At 22.5% G+C, this 22,699-nt stretch overlaps 1 protein-coding gene across 1 annotated transcript in view; it reads right to left on the reverse strand.

Annotated features, from left to right (window-relative positions):
- LOC112595521 (dopamine D2-like receptor) overlaps positions 1 to 22,699 on the reverse strand; it is a 239,183-nt gene that overhangs the window by 111,525 nt on the left and 104,959 nt on the right. Inside the window, exon 2 of the mRNA XM_025340770.1 lies at positions 422 to 531. Within this exon, the coding sequence (XP_025196555.1) occupies positions 422 to 531 (110 nt within the window). The remainder of the gene's footprint in view (positions 1 to 421; positions 532 to 22,699) is intronic.

Consider the following 22,699-nt stretch of genomic DNA (forward strand, 5'->3'; position numbering starts at 1 on the left):
AACTGAAAAATATGTTCACCTTCTAAAAACGACTTATTTAAATTTAAGAATACATTTAATAACTGATATAAAATTATAAAAAAAAAAAAAACAAAAAGCTTCTGTTGAAACAAATGCATGATTTTTCTATAACTTGTAGAAATTTAAAATTTTTCTTAAACAATTTCGTATCATTTTCAATTTTTAAGAATAATTGTATAAACACTACTCCTAACAAATTTGTAATCATTATTATTTTGATAAGCTATAATATAATACCTATACATTATGATTTAAATACGACTGTATTAGTATATTTAGTATATTTTTATTTTCTAAAAACATTTACTTATAGAGACTTCACTATCATGAACCGTATAGTCTATATTTGACAACACTGCTATACGAATGTTGTATGTTTTATATTAACATAAATAATTACCTGTCTATACTGATTGCCACCAAATTGAATATGGACGATGTACTACAAATCACGTCCATTGCTATGTAGAAATCGCAAACAAACGGGGGCAAGCCCCATTTCCCATTCACCTAAAAAAAAAAAGGAAAATAAAATAAATTATAGTAATTTAATGTACAGAACAATAGAGACAAATAACACCAAACATATTTCCACAAACCAAAATTATTCGTATAGCTTTGTTATAAAATGATTTAAAATAAAAAAATAAATATATTTCTTTTTTTCTTTTTAAATGCAACACATTTTAAATCTTAGTGATGTGATTAACTTTTAAATAAAAAGCAGTAGAGTTGTATAATACATTGATTATTGTCCAAAACACTAACGTACACTAAACCCATATATTAATTATTAACTAATGCATATAATGTTTACAATTTTCACAGAATAATTGTGTTATAAATGATAAGTTTTGTAATTTTGTATTTTATCAATAAAATAGAATTTTTTTTTAATATGGTTATGTTTTGTTTTGTTTTTTTTTTTAAATATACAATTAACTGAGCACTATACATTAAAAAACAGAATATAAACAAAAAATCTTTATGCGTAGGATGATAATTGATGGACATAATAATATATACTGTTTTAATACCTACTATAGATATCATATTAAATATAATGTATATTTTTATTTATTACTTGTACATTAAAACATAGTTAATAACAACTTATTAATAATTTAAAGTAATATATTCAAAATAAATAAATTATTATTAAAATATATATATTAGCCATAAAACATTATTAATGATATTGTTAATTCAGTGTATTGTATTTTACTATTTTCTGAACTGAGGAAATACTTAGATACATACCAATTAAAATGAGTTGTCTTTTTTCAGAGTGTAAAATCTAATTTAATGTACTTAACGTAATTTGTATTACTGATTAATTAAATATTACAATTTCGCACTTGCACAACTTTTAGATTAGGTTAGTTAAACAAAACGTAAAGTGTATTCTTATAAATATAATGAACAATAATTTTCATAATAATTGAAATTAGTTTAAAAATTATTCATTATATACAGATTTAATACTCTGTTAAACCTATGATAATCCTCATTTCCCACCACTAAAGTTTCACAGAAACAATATCGAACGTTTTTGTCATAAACCCGACATTGTCTTTGTTGTTTCTATTCTAATTAAACATTGAATTATATTAGTATTCTTTACATAAATAAATTGTGACAAACCGAAATCAACGCAAATCCATTTTATAATATTATTATGATGGTAAACTGAGTATAAACTAGAATTATCAAAAATATCACTAAAAATATTATAGGTATTTTCAAAAACTCAGATTTCAGTACAAGATAATTTTAATTAAACCGAGTAATCATGAAATAACTAAATGATTTAGGTTATAAATGACTAGTTTATCATATAATATAATTATTATTATAAATATCACTTCAAGATAGCTCCGAACAATAGTAGTGATACTAATTTAAAACGAAAATTTATAGCGGAGTACGACATAAATGGTCCTTTTCAGGACTGACCACTAACAACCAATAAGCGCACTCAGCAAATGTAAGACCCAGTTAATAATGACAGGTTTTATACAACAAAGTTTCAATAGTATGACGAATAAGAACCTCACTAAGCAAATGACAACCATCAGACAACAGTGTAATGATGACTTATTATACCATCAACTTGCAACTAATCAGCAACTACTATAATGACCCAAATGGGTATACGAGATGAGTATACCAGTACATTTCTGAAACTCACTCTGCATTATCATCTCTAACTGTCAACAAGTTAAACACCGACGATCGGAAACCAGAGGACCTACGTCGATTTTTCAGTACAAACCGGACAGGGACAGCGTTCCAACTCACATCGTTGAGCAGACCAGCGTCGATTGCCCGATACGACGAGACGAACGCGACCGTGACCACCAAATAATAGTTATTAACTAGGTCCAACCGGAATCAACCGATCATAATAGCCGTGAAACGACGATCGGAATCAGCCGGACCGGATGTCATACAGCACGACACACGATTGCCGCCGCCGACACCGCTCTCCCCCCGGTCACTTGCATAAGTACCGCCGAGTAGTAGTCGCTTGCATAAGTTACGCGCTACTTCCTTGTTATATGAGCTGCATACGATTTGCGTCCCTGATATAAAGATTACGATTTTTGATATAGGTACCTACTTATTGCATCCTATAATATTTAAAAACTACTAGGTTAAATTATATGGACAACAAATAGCTGTGAAGCTTTCCATTCAAAATTTAACGGTATGTTTTATTCTGCCCATTCAAATATCAACAATTTTATTGATATATTTATAAACGTATGAAAATATACTTGCATAAAAATTCACAATAGTTGTCTAATAAAGAAAATAAGATATGAAATATGTTAAAATCGACAATTGTTAAGAAAAGAAATGATTAAATACGACTTGAATTAAATAACACGTTTTTTCCGTTTTTATTTTGTCAAAACTGTATTGTTCAAATTTTTTTCCGAGTCATAAATAATATTTTATAACATATATATATATATATATACATAACTTTCACATTATAATTTATATTTTTTACTATTTTTTTTTTATTCTTTTATTTTTATATTTAACGAAGAAAACAATATTTTTGATGTAAATAATTACGAAACGATAAAAAACAATATTTTTAACTTACCTTAAGCAATATAATATTTATAATATTTATTTAATGTTGTTATTGAGTCTTAAGTCTGTATTAAATAAGAAAGAAAATAATGTATTTACATCAGACGCAATTATTATAGTTATTAAATATTAACACGACGTAATTAGTGTAGTTGTTTAATATTATCGAGACGCAATTCGTACAAAAAAGGGATTTTGGGACACAATGCGTTTGCATCGGTTATATGTGGTAGGACCGAACTAATAATATCGTCTATCGAATACGAGCTCTCATCGCGTCAGCCCACTTAAGTAAACTTGGCTGATGCGCCCGTGAACCTGACTAACCCCATATATTTTATAATTAACATATTTGTATAAATAAAGGACAAGACGTGAACTTATTACTAATGGGTATTCATTTTCTTCACGAAACGGCGGGTAGCATAACCTACCACACTGCTTAAAATTTTCATATTGAATACATTGTATTCTAAAATTACTTTATCTAATATTGTTTGAGAATTTACGGAAAGTTTAATCGGTTATCAATGAAACTCTGTACGATGATAAACAAAAGCATCAAATAAAAATATATTCTATGATATTATAATATATTGTAATACTATGTCGATATAGTTAATATAAAAGGAAATGTTGTTTCAAACAAAATATGAAATAAAATTAGATTTAAACAACAAAACGCGACCACCGCCCCGAGCTGTACAAATAATGCTTTTGTAATGTGCGTAAGATGGATTTTGAAACGCATGTATCGTACAGAATAATTCAGTTTTGCACTTTCAAAGAAACTGGAATTATGTTAGATTTCTCTGTAATATCCACTCCGTAACTAAACACTTTTTTTTTCTGCCATTGAAACTTGCATGGCACGCGAATACGGACAGTGTTCTCAAACGTTCACGGTTTTAATATGGAGCTTCTGTTCACCTTTGTCGAGCTCCGGGGAGTGATATAATATTATATTTATGTATAGTTTAACGTTTGCGTAGTGCGCATTAAAGTAAAGCGATTGCTGCTGCTTCTGAAACGAAGAAAACGATCGGATCAATAAAAAAAATAAAAATAATAATTTATAAACAGAAAATTGATGACCGATAACATATTTTAATACGATCGAAATATATTATGTACTATAGGTACCATAATATGGGTTCTCCGACGATTTCAGAACCTCGAGGGTCCGATCCCGCGCTGTGACTTCCACACACAACAATAATATCGCTATAGTATGCAAAACGTACAGAATACGTATTCCTTTACGATACTGTATTATTTATTATAATATCTATGGTATGCAATTTATATCCAAATGTCTTATTCACTTTTCTGAATTTGACTTTTAACGTTTATTCGCTACATGTTTGTATATGTGTGTGTATCTATTTGTTTCTCTTATAACATGTATTACCGGTTGTTATACACTTTTACATAAGTACGATTTAAATGTGTTGTGTTTATTTTTCTTCAAATATAAATTCACAAATAAAAAAAAAAAAAAGAATTTTTTGGTTAATTAATTTTTTTTAAGAAAAAATACTCGAGTGTTGTCCTATCCCTGTTGAAATTAAATTTCAAAAATTGGATTCAATATTGATATTTACAAAAACTGATAATCTTATATTTTTTATTATAAGCTTACAGTATTAAGAAGTGCTTTCACGCACTTTAAAATAACTCATATAAAATAGAATAAGAATAGACCATATACAAAAAAAAAAAAACTCTATAAAGTTATAAAGAAAAAAAATACGTAGAAATATAAATATTACCTTCAAATAATTAAAGAAAGAAAATAAATCAAAGATTATCATTGGAAAGCTACTTTCGAGAAATTCAAAATAGTGAAAACTATAATATTCCTGTTTCAACAAATAATTTTGTCAGTAATGACTACAGAAAGAAATAAAAAAAAATCTCAAATGTTTTTTCAAGACTCCTAGCGATTCAGAAAGTCATTTAGGGGTGGTAAGTATGATACAATTTCAACTAAAATTCGGACGAATTGCTATATTAAATTTAAAATTAATCAGTTAGATAGTCAAAGAAAATGCTTGTTTCCACAAAAAAGCATGTATACCTACCCAATTTTATTTTAATTGTTTTAATCTGGTATTTAATTTCTAACTGCATCTTTTATTTTATTTTTATTTTCATCTATTTGGTACATTTGTAATTTATTTATATACTTAAATAATCTTTTAAAAAATAATTATTACGTAAATATTTTTTTTTGAATCTACTTAATATAAGGACGTTTTTTTCAATATTTACACAATAATTGTATTGATAGCATGAAATTCGTAGCTATATTCTATTTTAATACGCATATGTAGCATCATTAGAGAACAAAAAATAACAACTAGAAGGAAACTTATCTATTAACAATTTTAAATAGTTCAAATTATTTAAGTATATTACATTATAAATTCTAAAATACTGTTTCCAAACATAGAGTGAAAACATGATTTAAAAACGTAGTATTATCGAAAATATATGAACAATTTATGTATTTAATATTTTAATGATGATAATGATTATATCCGCGCACATTTTATTATATAGGTATACCTATACCAGAGGTAGCGAACCTTTTTTTGGGTCAAGTGTCAAATTTTTCAAATCAAGGTTTTAAAAGTTTTTCACGTGCCCAAAGGAAATTATATTTTCTAAGGATAAAAATAAAGTTACACTATAAAAATAATAATAATATAGTAATATAATACATTTTATAAAGGAATATTATAATATTTAAACATTATTTGTTTCTTTGAATTTTTTATAACCAAAATTTTATAAATAGCATAATTTTTTTTTAATTTTAATTTTTCACGTGCCATTTAAATTTGACCAACGTACCACTCTGACACACATGTCGTAGGTTCGCCACCCCTGACCTATATAAACTAAAAAATAAAAGTTTTATTTTAATTCTAATATTATTTACAAAATTATTTAGTACATATTGTCAACACAAAAAATATTTTATCAATCGTTTAATTTACGTGAAATACGTTGTATAAATAGAATAAAATAGTTTTAAATTAAATTAAGATTGATTACTAAAATTAATTAGATGTTTATTCGCTAGTTAATTTTAGCTACTTGTGCATTTTACTTTTACTTTCATGTTTAAATTACATTTATATATTATATATATATATGCGTGTGTGTGTTTGTAGTTTAAAATTATTAAATTAATTACATTTTTAATTTTGTAAAGATTTAATTGTTTTTAATTATGAAATTTTCTATTCATTAAATATAATAACACGTATCGAAATTTATAAAATAATAAGAAGAAGTTAAACAAATATTAATTATCTTTAAATATAATCTATTACATGGCATGGATATTAACTAATTTTAAATGGTGAAATAATGGAATTCACATCATCTATAACTAGTATAATCACCCTAAACAGCCTCCTACACAACATTTATTTTGTAAACACGTTTCCAGAAATGTGATTTATTTTGAAAATTACATAATACATTGATATTTTATACATATTCTATGACTTTAATCAACATACATAATTACTATTATTTATTAATATTTTGTCATCTATTGACTATATAAACTGTATAAATATATGAAGGTGAAAGTCTTCCTATACATATTTATCTTATAATGTTTTATTATTTATTTGAGTAAAATAATTATTATTGCAATTACATAACAACAATATATTTGTTAAATTTATAATAGCTTATCATAACAATATCTTATAATTTGATATAAATTTTGGATATAAAATATATTAAATAGTTGATTAATGATACAGAGTCAGACTTCTGAAATAGTCAATAAATAAATAAGTATTTTGCATAATATAATACTAAATCATTAATTTATTATTTATAATAGTTATAAAAAAAGAATCGGGCATTTATTACTTTGCAGTGTTTTGATATTGTATGTGATAACTCACCAATTGAAAAAAAAAATAATGTATATTACTTAAATATTAACTTTTGGACAAAAAGTCAGTTTTCCTTTTTTTATGAATGGAAAAATGTTAATAAAAAATATAATTTGTATAAAAATATATTATTATTATTATTATTATTAGTTATAACAAAAATAAAATAAATGCTATGTATGATAGTATAATGTTATATAATTTAGTGTTTAAGGCCAAATACCAACGTGAATATAATTTAAATATCGTATTATAGCTCTAATCAAGAGATTAATTTATTATACTATTTGAACAAGCAGTTGAAATATAAAAAGCCATACCTAAAATTTTATAAGTCATAAAAAATTGTAAGGAAAACTAAAAAATAAAACTTTTAAAATCGAGAAATTATTTTATTAAAATTATTAAGTATCATATTTTATTATGGTATTATATTATACTTGATTATATTACTGTCATATTGCTTGCCTTATATAAAAGAAAAAAATCAATTAATCTAATAGATAACAAAAAGCCAAGTATTTGATATCAACACTTCAGTTAAATGCTAATTTCTAAAAATAAATGTGTTAATTAGAATTAATTTAAAGAATAGAAAAAATATTATGTTAAATTATTGAATAATCTAGAGATTTCAAAACAATAATTGTAAAACGTTCAAAATTATATTAATGACTGATCATCATTTGTAACTTTTCAGATACTAATATTTGAAAGAATTTCATTGATATTTCGCTTACACTATTGTCAAATAACACAATAGAGAGAAACAATAACAGTCGATCGTTATTGTTTTCTGCTGAAATAAAATCCTAAACACTAGAATACTGCATACCTGATATCTAAAATAGACCATATCTAATATGAAATTCACAAATAATATTAAACATTAAAAAATATAAAAAAAAAATTCATTTTTTATTTTATTAATATATTTTATCTTTTAAAAGTTGTTTTTATATTATTGATAAACTTAAGACTAAGATGACTATTTTTTTTTTTAGACTTTTTATCAAGTTAAAAGATATAGTTTTTCTCCTTGTCGATGATTTTTATAGCAAATTGAAAAATACTTGGTGTGTAAAGTTTTTTTTAAAAGCTAACATGTGCCGATTCTTTAAAACGTTTTCCATATCATATTTTTCAAACTCAACTTTAATTTAAAGTTTTTATACACTGAGATATTTGTCGTAAATTTATTACTGTCAATACAATTATTTATTATGTTGTACAATTAGTTATACATTTAATAATTATTAACTTAAAATAATAAATTACACGATATGTTCTCAAATAATAATTACACCAAGGTTTTATTTTGCATACTAAATATTATTTTATTGATATAATTATTATAATACATATGTTATTAATGTATATATTATATTTTAAAGTATTTACAATGAATAATATTTACAGTTTTGGGAATTTTATCTAGATAAATTTGATATAAATATATTAACTTTCAACTTATTTAATAATTATTTTATAATTTATTTTATGTTAAGCTAAGATAAAAATAAAATATTTAGACAATTTAAATATTATAGTACTCTTACAAAAATTAAGTTAATAAATTTTACATGTTTTCAATCACTGTACTATGATAATACAATCATAAACTATGAGTGCATGATCACTAATCCGAAGAAGAATAAAACCAATATTAAAATGAGAAGATTTTTACAATTTAATATTTTTTTATTATAATTAACAACGATATGACAATAAAAAAGTGTGTCATGTACTTTACGAGCAATTATTAAATTTTAGGTAATTGTTAATCACTCCATATATTTTAAAAATAAATCAAAATTAAATTATTATTAATAATATTTTAGATATTTTATAAAGACTAAAGATTGTAAACATACACTATTTAACTACTTACAATTATTGATTTTGTATTATTTTTTAATATTTAAGATGAAATTTATGCTTCACCCTTGGTAATAAGTTAGTTTAAGTATCTAAAAGTTATAAGTGCATACATAAGCATTTTACAAGATTTATTTAAAACTAATATTTCCTAATATATAGGGGATATTAAGATAACATAAATTAGATAGTATTTTTTTTTCTTAATTAATTTATACTAAAATGTATAAATTGTTGTATACGTATTGTTTTTTACTTTATTATCATAAAAAATATGCTGTCACCTTTCATATTGTTATAAACCTATAAAAAAAAAAAAAAAATAAATAAAACAAAAAAATACAAAAACAAATAACTGTAAAAAATAAATAATAAATGTAATTTATTCCATTTTTATTTTTATCTAGATATTATTTTAGTTTTCTATTCATTATATTGAATTATAACTATAACATTATAGCAGTCTAATATGATATTTATAAAAAATAAATGCATTGTAATAGAGATTTATTAAAAAATAATATCATTATAAATCAACTTATACCATAATCTTAACACAATTGCCTTATTTTAAATAATTGTTTATCACAAATTTATGATATGTAATAATTTAAATATTATGTTGTATTATAATATATTGCAATAAAAAAATAATTCACATTGAAAATAATAGGACGTAATAAACATATATTTATATGTGATTGAAAAATAATACATATTTTCAACCGTAGTTTTTGAGTGTAAAATTATACGAAAAATATAAGATCTAGATTTTTTTTTTAAGATAAAGCGTTTTAAATATTAATTTAACTGATATGTAAGGTTTATATGTCATAATATAATTATTTTAAAGTGTTTTATTGCCTAGTTTAACAGATTATCTACGTATATAACATTTATGTGTTTTATAAAAACAAAAACAAAAAAAACATTTTCAATTGCAAATTAGTATTCTATATTGCTTATTGTGTGTCACGACCCCGAATCAATTCTGAAAGTTTAGCCATTTACAATTTAAAAAAGTAAAAAGGAAGAAATTTCTGTAGTAAGTCCTAAAATATAATAATATTGTTTCAAAAAAAAAAAAAAAATACAATTTATAATATTATTGAAATTTGTTATGAACTAGATTGTTTCAAAATATATAAAAATAAATAGGTACTAATATTTACTAAAAATATAGATGTATATAAATATATTTCGACACGTGCTTCGAAGTCTTAAAATAACTAATAATGATATTTGAATGTTACAAATATTTTAATATGAAACATAATATCATGTCAACTTTAAAGTTTAAAAAATATTATACGATATTTTTTATTAAATTAATCAATATTATTTTTTATATATATCGATTTATAATATGATAATATTAGTGATTTTTAATCAAATTCAATAGATATAATGAAAATTTATTTAATTTTGAGTCTTTTCTAAATATATGTGATAATTATAAATCTATAGGTAAGGTGTGTTTGTTATTAGCTTATACTTTATACTAAATTATAAAATGTACCTAGCTTTAACATAGTCCATTTTAACATACTATACATATCAACATATTATTCTGATCAAATATTCAATTTATATTAAACATATTTTTTATTTTTTTATAACTAACAGTGTTTTAATATAATTCAACATACCTCGACTTGATAACAATTTGATCACTATACCCAATTGCATTGTGTTTGTCATTAAAGGTGGTTTTACAAACGACCGTGTAATAAATTAAAGGCGATATGTTACCGGTTCCAAAAACTGTCATTTATTGTACTGATGCTGACTGGTAAGTAACTATATGTATATAATGGTAGCTACAGCAGCCAGTACGTTTCTAATACCTACTCATTTTCTGATTACGTTGTCAACGTAATGAATTTAAAATTTAAAAGTTTTAATTATCGAAAAAAGTAGCAACAAAAATACATTATAGTGTCAATAATTTATAAAACGCAAAACTATCGCGTATTAATTAATGACTTATCGCATTTTTACAAAATGTTTTCTTGCTTTCTGAAAATTATTATTAAAATAAAAAAAAATATACTCATTTTATAAGATTTAATTTTTTATAACTGTAATTTATACTATGGTTAGATTAAATATCAATTGAAAATATAGTTTAGAAATATATTTATTTGATTCTGTTTACTACAAATATTATTAAAAACTATAATAGAATTAACATTGTATTTTTTTCTATTTACAAAAAATAACAATCTACCATTTTTTTTTTTCATATATTTTAAATGATATATGTTTGAAAATAATTAAATATTTAAGACCTTCAAAGACGAAAATAGAAATATTTTTAATTTATCAAATTCGAAAAAATATAATCATAAATGTATAGAAAAAAGCTCATTTTATAAAAATAGCTATTTTTAAAACAATATTAATATATTATAGTACCATTTTTTTTTTTTTTTTTTTTTTTTTTTTTTTTTTAATACAATATATGTGTATAGTATATGAATGATTACAAATAAGTTGTTGTTATTTATCAATTTCATGATTTGATTTAATACATGTTATATTATAATAAATAAAAAATAAATTATAATTATATAATACATTTTATTATAAGATTAATTTTTATTATTATTAACATTTCACAATAAATTATATGACATGATTTAAATCAACTGATACTAAATACTTTAAAACATGAACAGTTACATTTTTTTTTTTCAATTTAATATTATGTTTATCTACTTTTTTTTAATAATTGTAAATTCTTAATTTTAAGTACCTATTTTTTAATTTAAAGAATTTCTATATATAAGACACATATAAAACTGTTAATCTTTATCACTCATACAATAAACTTCTACTCTGTAAAACCAAAACAATGGGCTTTATTTAAACTTTAAAATATATAACTAAAATATTTTAAATACTAAATACTGTCTGTAAACAAATACAATATAGTATGCACTTTAGTTTTGATAAACTTTGATATCACCCACTGCAATTAAAGGAGAATTCAAAAAAATACTTTAAAATAATACTCTCCTATTTATACATATTTTATAATTAATTATACTATAAAAATAAAACATACAAGTTTTACGTTGATATAAAATAATTGAGACGGTATTTTTCATCATTATCAAATTTAATATATAACTAAAATAATAATATACTAATGAAGTGTTGTTAAAACTTAAACATAAGTCATAATAATATTAAATTGTACATGCATGGTTATTGGTTATAAAAATAACGAATATAACATAAAATAGTACATTTATATTTAAAACGATTAGTTGACGACATTAATTAAATGATTTCATATTTATTATCCGTGTCTAAAATTACCAAACCAATTTAATATTTTTCCTATCTGTATTAGATACATTTAGATTAATAAATACGTTGGAAAAAAACTAATTTATCGTTAGTAACTAAAATATTAGTTTAAAATTAAAATCAAAATCAAATAGTTATCTTTGAATAATATAAGAAACAGTTAAGAATTTTTAAAGAAACAGTGTTTTAAAGATTTAATACAAACAAAATAAAATAAAAACTATTTAAATTAATACACGATGTATATATAACAAAAAAAAAAAAAAAAACAGTTCCAAAAGACTTTAACAAAAGTACACTAGTACTATTACTAAAAAAAATAGGGGCAAATCAATTTAGTTACTTCAGAACCTTAATCATAATACCACATAATTCCAAACTCCTAACAATAATTTTAAGTAAAATAATTGGAAATAAAATCGAATAACACAAATAACAGCTAGATTATGATTAGTATGATGTTTGAAAAAACAAATGTACAAGAGAAGCAATCATGAATAATACTATAAAAACAAATAGATGGATAAAATAAAACCTTAATGTCTTTCGTATATTTAGAAAATTGTTTAGACAATGTCAATTTGAAAATACTATTTAACATAATGAACATTTATGGCATATATACGATTAAGAATAGACATATTTTATATTATGGAACATATAAAAATTAGGAAGCTACAATTAAAATTAACTCTACAATAAAATTAAATAATACATAAAAAGTAGTAAGACAATAATGCCTACGTTTACCTGATTTATTCAATGTATACGTTGAACAAAGGATAAATTATATTAAAGAAGAGAAAATGATTGAGATAATAGAAAAAAACCTAATATCGATGATAAAATTCAAAGATTATATAGTTTTGCTTCTTCATCTGAAATGGATCTACAAGCAGCACTTAATGAAATAAATAATATTATATTTTAAACATTCAAATTAAATATAAATACGCAAAAAACAAAAATAATGGTATGCAGTTAACAAAAAAAATCAAACATTAATATAGCCTTTAAAGGAAACAGAATAGAGCAAGTAAATCAATTTAAATACTTTAAAAGCATAAACAACGATGGAAGATCAGAAAATAAAATATAAAGTAAACAGAAAAAGCAAATAGACGTTTCTTCTTAAGAGTAAATTACTAATTTAAAAAAATTTTAGACTTGAAAACAAAAAAAAAAACGTTTGATTAAAACTTATATATGAAGTACACTATTATATGGCATTGAAACATGGAAATCGAAAAAAAAAGATGAAATCACTTTACAAGCTTTAGAAATGTGGGTAAAAAATGGACGAAAATAAAAAAAAATGGACGAAAATAAAAAAAAATGGACGAAAATGAAAATAAACAAAGAAATGTTAAATTTGGTTAAAGAAAAGAGATCATTGTTAAATAATTTACAGTCAAGGTGATAATAACATATAATATGTCATACGTTAAAATACAATAAAGAGCTCTATAGAATCATACTAGAAGTATGGTAAAAGAGAAGCGTGAAAAAAGAAGGCCAAGAATGTGTTATATAAGTCAAATAAAGATACAACAATGGATTTGTATAAACATCTAAAGGATAAAGTAAAAGATAGAGAATCACGAAGAGAAAATTTATTGTAAACCTATCTATAGATTGAATGCTACAAAAAACTTCATTACAACCACAATACAAACGTATTTTTTATAATAAAATTATTTTGATATATTTGATATATTTTATATTAGAATACACTAATAAATATAAAAATAAGTTGACAAAGTTTTGGTAGTAGCAAGTTAATACACAGTTCTTAAAAGTAGTGAATATTATCGTGTCTTATAAATTGTAAATTTATTACTCAAAAATTTGAATTTAGTTTTTTTTTACTTATTTTAACAGTTAACCTGAATAGTTTAAAGCCAATAAATAAAGAATATAGTATTATTATTGTTATTTTATTATTGCATATAGATATACGAGTATATTTTTTAAATTCTGAACGGAGCAATAAGTGCATTTGCTTTACAATTACGATGTGTTTTGTGTGAGTGTGTGTTGTCAATGATGCAGTAAAATGCTTAAATCATTAGTTTTAAGTATAAATTTTAGTAGCAAACTGTATCTATGGATATTATTCCTTTCAATATAACTGAGAAAAACTAAAGAACAATTATGAAAAACGAAAATAGTTACGCTTCATTAGTTTTAAACAGAATCAATCTTAACACATTGTTGAAAATGTTATTAGTGTTATTACTATTAATATAACAATTGAAATCTTTGATTTTTTTTTATTAGTACTTTTAATTTTATAAACATAAATTTAAATAATTTATATTTTCATTGTGTACATTATTACATACTGGTTTAAACAAAAAGATAATATGTATATTACTTATTAGAATTATAATATATAATTATTAAGTCGGTTAAAGATTTTTTTTTTTTTTTTTTATATAATAAATTAATAGAAAGTAAAAATTAATGAGAGAAGTCCATTCATTGTACGTTCACTCTTCGACATGGCACATGCCCGAAACTTTTCCTACACAACTAAGTATTACGTAATACCCAATGTGTGCGATATCTTGGAATTCACGTTAACCGTCGACTCACTTTGGCACCACACATCAAAAGCAAAATTATCATACAACCGTCTTCGTCTATTACGACCCTGATTAACATTCAAAAAAATAAAACTACCCAAAAAACTATTAATCTACAGACTTCTTATAAGACCCATCTGAACATATAGTATCCAGCTCTGGAGTGCAGCAAAAATATCTTACATTAACCACATTCGAAGATTCTAAACGAAAATTCTTCTTATCGTTTCAAAAGCTCCATTTTATATTTCTAACAAATCCTTCCATTCTGACTTTAAAATACCAACTGTCATTGAATAGCCAAACTTTAATATAAGTGTTTCAATAGCCGATTAACCTAACACCCAAACTCTCTCATAAATCAACTCTTATCCATAACAATTCCAGGCAATCCTCAAAAGAAGTTAAGAAGGCAGTGGAGTAGTTGTGAGTCGTGATCTCCTAAAATAAATCAGAAAAAAAATGAAAATGTAAAAAATAAAAATATATAACAAAGTCTAACTTTTAATTTGTTTTCCCCCGACGAAGTTCTCCAATGGGAGGTTTCTTTACTTCGTCATTCCAATGATTATTTAATATATATATATAATATGTGTGTGTGTGTTATCAATTAAGCTTATTGTTAATTTTGTTTGTAATAGATTGTTGAATAAAGAGTTATATTAAAAATAAATAAATAAATAATAAATTAAGATATTTAATTTATTTAGATTTATCCATCAGTATATACGAGTACCGGGTTACTAAATATTAATAATTGCATGTAATTAGTAATCACTTCAAATTTAACGTTCTAAACTATTTGAACACAAAGTGTTTATACTATTTATAATCAAGTATTTAAGTTATAATATAATACAATATTTACGATTGTATTTATCAAAAGTTGTTGTATGGTTTATTACGTTATATTAGTAAATAATAATAATTTACAGTAATATCTATATTGTATATCATTTAAAATCGACCACAATTTTTATTTGAATTTTTTAGTGTGTTATATACATTTATAAATAAACTATCTTGTCAACAGAATCTTAATTAATTTAAGATATTTTATTTTTTTTTTTTTTAATAATTGTATTATTATTAAATATAATACAATTAAGGTATTAAATAAATTTAAAATAAAATAACAAATTGCCTTTTTAATTGAAATTTTAATCGAAAACATGTATAGTGATGCTAAATATTTACTCGTAAAGAATTAATAATAATAGAACCTTATTCAAACTCATAGTAACTAATAGTTATTTTTTTAAACTAATAACACGTCATATACAATTTTATCATTGCTCCAGTCTTATTATGTTATAAGTAATTGAAACACTGTATTGATATAAAAATGTTCTCTAGAAATATAATTAACATATTATTATGATTGTTATTATGATAACATATGTGTCAATATTTACAATATTTTAAAATTAATACTTAATAAAAATGTAACACTCTCAACCCAAATATCTAACTGCTTGAATTAAAGGAAAAGATTCAACTATAAATATTTATTAAATGTTATTATGCTTTCAATTGAAAAATTAATTACATTTAATAAAATTCAATGGAATAATAGCTGTATCAAAGTTGCATAGATTTTTCTTATATTTTATTATATAAAAATAAAATCTTAACCGAGAGCATTTTATCATTTACAATTTAACATAAATGTCATAAATACAATTTCAACATAGGTAATGCGTACATTATGATAGAAATTAGAAGTCACTAAAATACCCACGTTGTTTCCAGATTAACAAGATTTTTATTTCAGGATTACAAACATATATTTACATGCCAATAGCACACTTTTTAAAATATCAATAACGACTGTTAGTTACAACATTAGTTTTCCTTTTTCATTTAAGTAGATACTTAAATAATGCCCAGTTTAATACAATTTAATAAACTATAGTATAGTTGTTCTTAGTATTATAAATTGAAAAATTAATACCTACATTAGATATATGTAAATTTTGAATTCATTCTTGATGTTATTTAAATTTAAATATGTTGGCCAAAGTAAGTAATTTTTATTTTTTATCGTTTTTCAACTAAGTCATTTCTTTTAGGTTTATTTATATATATGCATATTATTTACAAGTTTTTCGTATTTTTATTTTTAATTAATCCTAATAATAATAATAATACAAATAATACAAATGTTGATAACTTTACATCATTTATAATATGATATAGTTATGAAGTTAAATCAATTAAAGATGCGATTTAAGTATAATATTATAACCGGCTTACTTTTATAAATACTGTGATGCATTAATTAAATGTCCACGCATAAGAACCAATTCCTAAAATCCAAACAATCAATTAAATAGCGTATTTCCATTAGTACAATCCAATCTCAGTTCACAATAGTATTCTATAGGAGTTTAGACTTTGTTTGTTCACTATAAAGTTTCGGCGACATTGTTGTCGGGCAAATTATTTCTGGTTAGTGTAATTGGAGGTAGACTAGCCATCATCTGACTTCTCTATAAATCATTAATCAACGTATTTAATGTATACCCTTAAAAATCTTTTAAAAGCGTGGTTAGACTAATTTTTTTCAATTATATTTAATTTCAAAAATAACTGATCGAGAGAATTGATTAATGAATTTATATTACATCCGTTCAATAAGTACTTCTTACAGAGCTCGTACAAATATTTAAATAACTATAATATAAAACTGAATAAAATGTATCATAATTAGTAATTTAATCATTAATAAATAGAAAAAAATTCAAAAAATAAATGTAACTAATCAAACCTTGTTAAAACAAATAGTTAAATTTAATCGACCAAAAAAAAAAAAAATCAAATCTATTTAAAACCCTAAATATATTATAAAATATAATTTTTTTCATATTTCTGTTTTTAATATTATTCTGCTATGTGTTTAAAATACAATAGGTTAACTAATTTGTCCGTAAAAAATAAGTAAATCAGTCATAATTACACGGGTAAATCATGATTATTCAAATGTAGGTAGACTTATATTTAAATAAATGATACCGTAAAATATATGCTAAATACGAGTAAATATATCTTGATAGATACACATATTTCTGTAATAAATATTAATATAATATAATATATTATAACAACTTTATTACCTTCAAATTATTCTGAATATAATAATAAAAAATAAAGTTGTTGAATTAACAAAACTTTACGGTTCATTTACTAAAAATCACCCATTAATCTTTACGTTTTTCTAATAATATTATAAGACTTAACTTTTACAAAGTTTTTTTTTTAATAAAATTAATACGATTAAAAGTTTTTTTTTTTTTTTTTTGTTATTCTGTCATTCTAAGAATCAATAATTACTCAATGAAGCTCAAAGAAAATAGTGTAGGGAATAAACTAGATTCTAAAATGGCACGCCACGTTGACACGGAAGGAAATGAAAAATCGGTGTTAAGTAGTTTTTAGTAAGAAGGCGAGTAAAACAAATGAAACATGATTAGGGTGAGTGCTGCATTTACGATACTATGTTGCGTTGATCATAGAATGGATTACGAAAATACTTGAAGGACAAATATAGATTCAGTCATGAACTTAGTAAATAACTTTTTAATCTGTTAAAATATTTTTAACTATTCAAATTTAAATAAAAAATATTTATTATTACAAAAATAATCATTCAGTACAAATTAAATGTACAGTATTAAAATATTTAGAAATGTAAGTGTTTGATTAAATAAAAACAGAAATTTATGAAATAATAAGAATTTAAGGAATATTAATTAAAATTAATCAGAATACTTAAATCGAAATTTATCTGAATTATTTACTTAATTAAACATGCATAACATAAAATTTATAATTAGGTTTAATTATTATAAATGAATCGTTTAAAAATATAAATTATTAACTTAAATTTCCTAGTTTTTAAAGTTCTGTTAGGTTAAATTATTTTATTCATAAAAAAAATAAATATATATATATATATATTTATACATACAAAATCACTATAAATACTTTAATTTCTTTATTATTTTACTTGAAAAATATTAAAATCATAACATACAAACATATTTTTTGTTTTATAATATTATAACAAAATTATATATATTATTTAAAATAATAATAATAATAATAATAATTTGTAATAATAAACATATAAACTCTACTAAATATATAATATATATATATTACAAAGTGTATTAAGCAATCTGTTCGTTCTATAAAAAAAAAATAACACTACCTTTAATCCGGACATGTTTATTGCTTCATCTAAGAACTTAAGATCTTACTATCCATTTCTTAGTCAATATTTATAGTAGTAGACAATCAAAACAATTTACTACAACACGGATTAAAACTTTTTTTCTTGTACATGTACTCGTACATGCGCTTAAATCTACACATTCTTGATTATTTATTATTCGAAAATATAAATGATTTGCAACGATAACAAAAATTGCATCAACATTAAACTTTTAATAAAATCTTTTTTTATAGTGTGAGAAATTTTTCATTTTTGATTTCAATAGTACAATATTTTAGCAAAATAATAGTACCAAATTTAAATGTTATTTTATTTTCTCTTTTTATACATTTATTACTTAGAAATATATTATATTTTCTATTTTTATTTTTATGTTTAAATAATGATTATTATATTCAATTTTAAATCCACCATAATATCCAAATAATACAACACTGTTATAGGAATTAAAGTATTAGTAGATAATGCATAACTTAACATAGCTATACAACTAATTGTACATAAACATATATATATATATATATATAATTATTATAAAAATATATTTGTAGATTAAAAATCATTTAACAGTATCATTGTATTATAAATCATATTGTGGTATAGTATTAGAAAACTTGTATATTATGTACTTAATGAACTAATTCAAAACGAATGAGATGTATTCAACTATGAAAATACATCAAATAACATAATAATACACTTTTAAGCCTTCTTTTCACAATCAATATTTTCATTCAATATTGTGACATTAAAGATGTGTTAACATAAAAACTTATGAAGTTAGTCAAAAGTTTTCATTCTCGACATTTTTTATTGGTCTTCGTTATTTTTTAATAGTGCAATAATAGAATCGTGAGACTCCAGACAGCTGGTCTCTGTATAGAATATAACATAAAGGCTTAGCGTGTTCAATCAAATCATATCTAGTCGAATTCCCTTAGTTGTACAACGCACACATTTATATTAAAGAATGTTTTTATATATATATATATATATATATATATATATATGTGTTTTATATATATAAACACGATTATTCAAACACCTAATAATGATTATCGAAATCGAAAGATTTTAAACATTTCTATATAGTTTATTACATTATGTGAAACTATAATACAACGAATTAAGTATTTATGAATTTACAGATAATCATTTGTGCAATCATTTTTGACTAAACCCAGTGGGATTACGCCAAGGGAAAGGCCGTTTTGGCACGAAATATTTAATTACGAAAATGGTCTTAAATACACACCATTCACCAGAGATAGCGCATATCTTGAGAGCACACAACCAGTAAGTGAACGCTATATTATTTATTAAATGTATAGGTCGCATATTTGTGGTTTACATGGATTGCAAAGGATAATCAAACACAGAATAAATTTAATAAATATAATAATAAATGTTACAATTATTAACATTATTGTTGTTAGATACAATAGATAATCACATCAATTTTTTATTTAAATTTTTTTTGAATAAAAATTATAATGATTATTTATACTGTTAGGTTGACATAAAATACATAAAATAATGCAGTACTTTTTATTTAAACAATATTTGTCACTATAACCATATAAATGAAACTAAAAGATTATTGTTTTAAGTTCCATATGGCTATTATCTTATAACTTTTTGTTTATTTAGCTTGAAAAATAACCCTAATTAAAGAACTACGGATTAATCTAATTTCGAAGCATCTCAGTGGTGGTTTTAAGGTTCAATTTTGAGTGAGGCAACTACATTTTTAACACACATTTATGTGTAAAAATATTTAACACATTGAAAATATGAACCAGTAAAAACTTTAAATTACTACTATTGCCTAGAATATACCACAAAGAAATTTTTTTCGTGCATTCTTTGGTACTGTACATTTTTATATAATATATAGGTATATACAAATACGCACAGATATATTATACACAATATTATAATATTATAATGTTATATATATTTGTACGATACGAGACTACAGAAGTACAGCCAATGCCCAATGAGTCGATGAATACGGAATAAAAGTGATTAGTGAATAGTGATAGCATTGATAGACGAAATATGAAATACAAAAATATAAGATTGCTGCAGTGTTGAAATCATAGACCTCTTTTGTTGTTATTATGTATCGTTTATCTGATTTTGACGCTGTATCACTGATACTGATAATAATTCAATAATTAATTTTATGTATTTTCTTCGGCCGAGACAATGAGATAGAGCCAATGTTTATATACCAACTCAATCATCGCCTATGAAGTGCACGTGCTATGTGTACGGCGCGTGTTAGTGCGGATTACGTATAATTTATAAATACTAAATACAATAGCACATAAGAGACATCGGCAGCGGATTGCTCTTACTGGTACGGTTAGGAGAAATCAAAAATAAACCAAGCAACCGAAAAAAAACGAGATGATACGTCATATTTGTTCAAACTATTAAAGATAAATAAGCAATTTTTATTATTTATGTTCCAGGATATCAAACATTTAAGCCACCAAAAGACATGATTGGACATCTCCCGAACTCCCAAAAGTTACAAACAAAAAAGAACGTTGTAAAAATAATGGTAGTGGCAAAAAACTTCTGTTGTGTTTCGAAAGTATACAATTTATTTATCTTTAAACTAAACTAATAATTGTTTTTTTATTATCATTTTTCACAAAGATAAAACTATGTTATTTTAAAATTTAAAATTGAATTATTTTTTACTGTACTTAATTGAATATTAAAATTAGAAATAAGACGTTTAATCAAAATGTATTTAAATATTTCAACAAATACTTTAAAATATAGTATTAAGAAATACACATATCTTTATGCACAATGTTGTATTAATAAGAAAATTCAAAATTTGGAATTTTCAACAAAACAAAAACACAAACAAATTATTATTTTTTAATGGTGTGTTAAGTACAACTAATACATAGTCGTACATAATAGAATTAATAACATGAAAATAATCATTGTGTATACTAAAATAGCAAAATTTTATTTATCAATAGTATGATTACAATAAATTATATAAAATAAATTAAATTTTTTATCTTAAGTAAATCTGTATTTAAACATAATATGATTAAATGTTTATATTTTTTTTTAAGAAAATCAATCAAATTGAATATTTACAATATAACTTAAATTGATATAATTATTCAGTTTTAGATTTGATTATATACTATAGTTATTATTTCACTTATCGCCTTATATTATTGTATATTATTGTATGAAATACAAACGTTTATTATTTAAAAAAAAAAAAGAAATAAGTAATTTTTTCGCATATGATTGACCGTTGTAAAAATCACCATAAGTAATTTTTCTTAAATAAAATAAGTCCAATACATAATTTATTTTAGTAAATATGATATTCGATGATTATGGATTATGGCCAATTTTTCCACGTTTAGTCTGTTACATTCAAAATATGACTACTACAGATTTGAACACGAATTGATAATATAATTATAATATATAAAGACTAACAAGAATTTTAAAAGGTTAAAATTTAAATATTATACTTTACTATATTAATATTTTACCTGAAATTTAAGTGTAATCATATATCATTTTAGTTACCAATAAAAAAAAATTAAAAAAAATTATATTGACATGATATT

The sequence above is a fragment of the Melanaphis sacchari genome, unplaced genomic scaffold (assembly GCF_002803265.2).
Source record: "Melanaphis sacchari strain LSU unplaced genomic scaffold, SCAv2.0 Contig27_pilon_pilon, whole genome shotgun sequence".
Taxonomy (NCBI): Eukaryota; Metazoa; Arthropoda; class Insecta; order Hemiptera; family Aphididae; genus Melanaphis; species Melanaphis sacchari.